At 34.3% G+C, this 6,806-nt stretch overlaps 1 protein-coding gene across 1 annotated transcript; it reads right to left on the reverse strand.

Moving 5' to 3' along the window:
• Positions 1-1,008: 1,008 nt before the first annotated feature.
• Positions 1,009-4,421, reverse strand: rhcgl1 (Rh family, C glycoprotein, like 1). Its single transcript, XM_079884170.1, has 11 exons — positions 4,157-4,421; positions 3,850-4,042; positions 3,553-3,703; positions 3,321-3,468; positions 2,513-2,679; positions 2,285-2,422; positions 1,931-2,067; positions 1,664-1,788; positions 1,499-1,572; positions 1,312-1,388; positions 1,009-1,057 (listed from the first exon to the last, which is right to left on the reverse strand). The coding sequence occupies exons 1-11, from the start codon at positions 4,341-4,343 to the stop codon at positions 1,036-1,038; spliced, it is 1,419 nt and encodes a 472-aa protein (XP_079740296.1). The 5' UTR covers positions 4,344-4,421; the 3' UTR covers positions 1,009-1,035.
• Between the last annotated feature and the right edge of the window lie 2,385 nt (positions 4,422-6,806).

The raw sequence follows: 6,806 nt of genomic DNA on the forward strand, positions 1-6,806 counted from the left end.
GCTTCCTATTGGCAAATAGTTTAGGTCAATTAGAGCAAAATACACCAGGTGTGTAACTGATCTGGTCCATAGAGCCTTTTCTCTTTTCTCAATTTTATGCATGTGCAATGATTTTTGTTTGTTTTTACAGCATCCCTAACTCCAATCCTAACCATAACTTTACCCACGACGACTGTCATATGTCAGAAACATTATTTTTTTGGAGTGACACGTACTTGTTAGAAAGGTTTGCGACTGAGAAAGAATGAAGGGAATACAAAAGAGAATATACATGCAACAATTTTAGTGACAATAATTGCAAAGAATGATTTCAAAATATAATCTAGAGAGATCGTATGCTGTCTGATGGGAATGACCACTTATTATTTTAATAAATTGGGCTTTTGCCCAGAGAGTTTTGATGGATTAGTAGCTCTCAACATTCCAGACAGTAACACATTTCTTTTGCTCACAACAAGTTACTTCAAACAGAGGCCTCAGGCAAGCATTCAAATTCACCTGTCAAAGTCAATCACGTTATAGCATCAATGTCCTTCAGCATTCAAACGTATAAAAAAACTATGACATCGATATATAATAAAGAATAACTGACTTTATTAGGTAGGTTTTATTGTCACATAGTCAATCAATCTCGTTCCCGAACAGATTATATATTATATATTTATATTATAATAATTAACAATACAAAAAGAAAGCTCTATTAAAATCGAACCAGTATAGAAAGTCACATTACAAACAAAGATCATTCAAAGACATCATTGGTGTAGAATGAATGTAAAGAATTCAAAAAGGAAAAAAACCCACTGTTTGGATTTGTTTTTGTGGAAGCAGCAGTGACAACACAGGTTATTCAGGTGCTAGAGGCAAGAAGCTTCAGTATTTTGTCATTGTACAACCCAGAGCACATGACAGACTTAAAAAATTCCATGCAGTAGCTTATACAATCAGTCTGTCAGTCCTTCATGATTCTTATTCAATCATCATTCAGAGTTGAAGTTCTTCAGGAAGTGGAGTTTTTAGGCAGTTTCCCCCCCTCTACACATTACTTCGTTGATATCTGTTTACATGAGAGATGTCAAGAGTTTTACAAAAAAAAAAGTATTTACATAAAATAATTTTGAACAGCAATTTCTTAAGTCTTAATTGTAGTTTGATAGTAATTTCACACTGGACATTATCAATATAATTGTATCATGCTAAAAGTAGTTTTACTTGTATTTTGTCACCCTGATTATGATGAAATATGGAGGGATGTTCCCATCCTACAAAGAGGGATTCATGAATAGATTAAGTGATTTAATGTATACTCACACATCTTCCATGCTTCTTACGTGGTTCATGTTTGGGTGTCTAGAGGCAGGAATATTCTCATCCTCATCCTCAGGAACCTTAGAATAAATACCAACGATTATATTTATACTTTTTACAGAGAAAACCTCAAATAAATCAGTGTTTTACTTGATATCATGTAGTTAATCAACAAAAACACTTTTCTCACCTCCCAATAAACCTCATCATCAAAGCAGTTGCCATCTGCTGGGTCACCCCAGATTGGCAGCTTTAGTATCCCACCTGTAAAATTAAACAGCATAAAAATGTCAGCTCTAGCGCATATTATTATCTAAAAACACTTAGTTTACTGTTTAACTTTATTTGCACTCACCAACCAAAGCTCCACCTGCAAGACCAAATGCTATTGCTACACAGAGACCTGCTGCCTGGTGACCACCCTGAATGCTGACTGTCCTGTTAGCAACGGCATCCTTGAAGTCGAACGTGTTAATCAACCTGAACAGAAAACGCAGTATTAAGGAGTCACGCGATAGTTTCCTTTCGTTTTCTTTTCTGCAGCAGTCCAAACAGAAGCCAACTGTGACTATGTATATTTATAGATAAAATCTGTCTGTCTGTCTGACTGACACAAACTTACCCTTCTTTTCCATAAACTGACTCACTGGCAGAAGCTGCAGTAATAGCTCCAACGATACCACCGATAACTCCAGGCATTCCATGAAGGTTATGTATACCACAAGTGTCTTGTATTTTCAGAGTTTTTTCCATAAAAGGCTGATAAGGAAAATACATAAAAGATTATGGTTGCATACGTGCTTATACTGTCAATAATTTAGACTTCAAATAAATTTTAAAATGTTTGACAATTAGCATTATTATACAGTAAATAAAAACATTTCAAACCATCCACATTTAAAAAAATATATATAATAGATGTTTCCTTTACTTCAATATGAGCAATTTCAGTACTGTAAAACACTGCAAAACTCACAGTCAGAAACAGATATCCAAGTGTGGAAACAATGCCTGAACAGAATCCCACTATCAGAGAGCCGTAAGGTGTAATCATGAACTCTGAAGCTGTTCCCATCGCAACACCACCAGCCAAGGTAGCATTCTGAATATGCACCTGAAAAAAGTCAAGAAAATGTAAGGGTTATTTTATGTATAAATAAATAAGGATCAACTCAGATCTCATAGATAATCTCCAGAAATTTACCATGTCAAGCTTTCCATGTTTCTGTGAGAGACTTGAAATGGCAAAGGTAGTGAGAACTGATGAGGCCAGTGCGAGGTAGGTATTTATAACAGCTCTGTGTTGACCATCTCCATGATCTGCAATAGCAGAATTAAAACTGGGCCAGAACATCCACAGAAAGAGAGTGCCTGATAAAGGGAGATGGAAGAAAATTAGGAACAGTTCCCAATGTTTTGATAGTTTATTGGATTCAATAGGCAAAGGCCCCTGGGGTAATATGCCAATAATAGCAACAAAAAGCACAACATGTTTCCTCATTGCCAAAAGGGTGAAATTTGAATCAATCTAACATTTAATATTTTTTTTTAAATGTTGCAATGGGATCAGATTTTGTTTCTTTTTTTTTCTGTCATCATTTACTCACCCTGATGTTGTTCCAAACCTGTATGAATTTCTTTCTTCTGCTGAACACAAAAGATGATATTTTAAAATAATTTGGGTAACCAAACTGTTGAATATGGGTAAACATTTACTTCCAGAGTATGGAAAAAAAATACTATGGAAGTCAATGTTTGGACCAACTTGAGGGTAAGTAAATGATGACAGAATTTTAATTTTGGGGTGAACTATCCCTTTAAGAGGCTTTGAAAAGGCAAAATACTGTATGATTAAATTGAAAATTGCACCATTTGCTGAAGTGGTTATTTTGAATAACTATGTACTTAAATGTAAAATGTCTTGCAAATTCAACAGCTCTTCTAGTGCCTTTTGTTATAGCTTGATTAATACAACAGGGGGAAGCTGAGAAACGCCTTCTTTCACTACTCACCAATCATTGCAAACACATCCGAGTGGTATACAGATCCTTGATAATTTTTGCTCTGAGAAAGCAAAGGTCGGTATAAGATCCAAGATATGGTCAAACCATAATATGCTCCAAAAGTGTGGATGATCATGGAACCACCAGCATCTTTCGCCTGTGCATGAATGAAGCCATCAAAAACGATAAATTCCAGCACTGATGTTATTCGTTGCGATAAAATAGGGAGATTAAAACTTACATGAAGGAGTTCTAAAATTATATATTCCTCAACTGCAAACAGGGTGACTCCAAACAGAGTAAGAACCATCAGCTGCACTGGACTGACCTTTCCAAGACAAGCGCCATATGCAATGAGACAGCCAGCCACACAGAAATCTGCATTGATGAGGCTGATTGAAAAATGACAATGAAATTATTTAGTTACAGATTAAAATGGAACAGTGAATCACATCGAATCAGTCATGTGACACTATGGTTAGGAGGCTTAAACATGAAGGTGAATAATGTCAATAAGTAGATTACAATAATCAATTACTTCTCAATCCCAATTTTTATTTTCCAGTCATCACTGTCAAGGTAATGAAACCAGCCTTGCATCAGCAGAGCCCATTGAATTCCAAAAGCTGCGATGAGAAAATTGAAGCCAACCCCACCGAAACTATAACGCTTAAGAAAGGTCATGAGAAATCCAAAACCAACAAAGATCATCACATGCACATCCTGAAAACCTGAGGAGTAAACAGAAAACAAAGTTAGCGTGTGAATATGTACATGATTATGAGATGAATTGCAGTAAATTAAACACATTGCTGTGAAACTGCAATGCTGGTGATGTTACTTACTTGCATATCTATAGTAAAAATCATTCTCTAAATTCGTGGAAATATTTTTTCTTCTTTTGTATTCGATCCAATGGGTGTCAGACTCCTCATTATAACGAACGAACACACCAAAAAGGATGATCATAGCAATCTGCCAGACAAAGCAGACTGCTGGAAGACTGATTCGAATATTGGTGTTTTTGGTCATTTTAAGTCTTGTTGATTTTCCCAAAGAGAGGTTCTGGAGATGACAGTGACATTCCTATCAATAGTGCATGTGACTCACCTTTTGCCTTAAAGGTTTTATAGTGAGGTCTGGAGGTGTGTCAGGACATCATCAGCTAGCCACTCCTACAAAGACATACTCATAAACACACATACTTATGACATAAAGTTGAGGAAAAGGAAGAGATGGTATACGTGTTCTTGTGTAATTGATTAAGGTGAATTGAATACAAAATAGGCAAACACATTGCAAACAATTTCAGATACTATATAAATAAAAAAAACCTCACTCATCAAACAATCAAGATAATACAACCCCCTAAATCTACAGATATCATTGCTTTGCATACACATATTCACTTTGGAAATGATAAAAGGCTGCAATTTTGTAACCTTTTATCTTGCCCCTTTTACTGTTAGTTTGCTGCAACGTGATCTCATGAGATTACGTGTGTATTTTTACGTAAATTGTAGTTCTACCACACGTACATTTATTTACGTTTTCATACTGACAGAAACGTATAATACTGATGTATTGACAGCACTGAAACGTTCAATATTTACGTATTGACCGTAACAATGGTGGCAAACACGAGGCGAGGATCTACATGCAGCAAATGTTTATTAAAGAAAAAACATAAACAAAGATAATTCAACCAAGGAGTGGGAACATAAATTATACAGATATTTTTATTATGTGACAGATTCTTAAATATTTATCGTCTTGTAGCTTTAAAATCTAATAATGCTATGTGATGTTGCAGATCCGACCATATTATATGTTTAAGCATCTATCTAAACAAAAGTATATTTGTCTTTGAAAGTGAAAAGTGTCTTTTACGTTTTAATACCTACCTATTAAAGACCAGGCTGAGATATTACACTAATAATGAGTCAAGTAACACTTTATCCAGTTTTAACACTTTAAACATTTAATATTTTGTGCAGAATATTTATATTTATATTTAATAGTATATAATAAAATATAATAAAATATTAATAGAATATTTTGCTAAAAGCTCTGTTTACTTATAATAGTTATAATCTCATAATTTCCATGTAGCATGATGCGTGAGTTACATGCTTACATGACATTGTTGTTACTGCTGCTCAGATAAAAAGCTTCTGTAGTGTCAAAGATTTTCCCCTCACATTTGCGTGAAGCATGTGCAGTATATGCAACATTTACATTGTGGTATGTGCAATATTCAGTTACTTTGAAATGTTCTCACAACAACATGCTAGCGTGTCAAGCAATCACCATCACTTATACCTTGAGTGGCTAGACTTTTCTTTTTTTTACCTGAAGAAAAGATCCTACTAGCCTTACTCTAACTTATCATGACCTCCTACTGAACAAGGCTTTTTATTAAGCTAATCTTTGAGTAATCAACAGATAGTATTTGTATCAATATATCTATCTACAGATAAATGTTTTATTTTATTGTATTTTCTATCTGGTTGTAGCAATCCTGTGTCACTGCTTACATTTTTATTGAAAAAATGTCTTTGTTAAATTTTTTTTTTTTTTTTTTTTTACTCTTATCAGATTGACTAAATGACTTATCTGATTTACAGGTTTACAAAAAGAGCACAGACCACACTTAAACATGTCAATTCCTGATATAAAGTTTTATCATCTATGAAGGCATGTATCAATATCTTATGAGATGTTCAAGCAAAACAATCTTAGATACTAATTCAATCTGTAATGTTTTATACTCAGAGAACGTGCATCATTTGTTATACCATTTTACCAAGTTCAAAACTATTGCTAGAGGTTAATGTTTTACTAAAGGTATATTCCTCACTTACCTGCAAATTGCTATTGGCTTACATTACATAATGCTAAATCCATGGAGTCCACAACTGTGGACCACTTTCTCAAAACACCTAAATGTATTTCAGGATAGAAAATAAAAAAATAAAATGATTATATTTGAAGTAATCAAGATATATTTCCTTTCTTTTGTTATTTAATAATTAATGCATCAGAGAGTTAACTAGGTTTAGCAAGACAAAAATATTTGCTGTTGAGTAACAGTCAAGGTGAGGCTTTTTGAGACTTGAAAGTTGGGAACCATCCTTGAAGGTATAGACACCTAAATGAGGCACACCCATACATCTAGGGCCAGATTTACTAACAACAAAAACACACTTTTGTTGTTAAACTACTGTCAGGGTTTACTAAAGACACAATGAAAAGGCATGGGCACAGTCATTTTTGCAACTGAACTTATTGCATGCTGCATTTGTCATTTCAGACGCAAAATTGATGGGAGGAGAGTAGGCCTATTTAAACTAATGACAACGCAATTTACTAAGGTTTGCACTAGTCAATTTACTGGTATTTGCGCCATTATTTACACCAGGAAATTTCATCTTTCCCTTTGCAATGCACAAATAACATACATACATGGACAATGAGGAGTTGAGTTTTGAAATT

This window comes from Squalius cephalus (assembly GCF_949319135.1).
Source record: "Squalius cephalus genome assembly, chromosome: 10".
NCBI classification, from domain to species: Eukaryota; Metazoa; Chordata; class Actinopteri; order Cypriniformes; family Leuciscidae; genus Squalius; species Squalius cephalus.

Excerpts from the sequence above, each read along its gene's own strand:
- rhcgl1 (XM_079884170.1), bottom strand. The coding sequence starts at position 4,343 with ATGACCAAAAACACCAATATTCGAATCAGTCTTCCAGCAGTCTGCTTT. Across the intron at positions 1,789-1,930 it reads TCAGTTTATGGAAAAGAAGG|GTTGATTAACACGTTCGACT; the intron begins GTAAGTTTGTGT and ends TTTTCTGTTCAG. Across the intron at positions 1,573-1,663 it reads TGCAGGTGGAGCTTTGGTTG|GTGGGATACTAAAGCTGCCA; the intron begins GTGAGTGCAAAT and ends TTAATTTTACAG.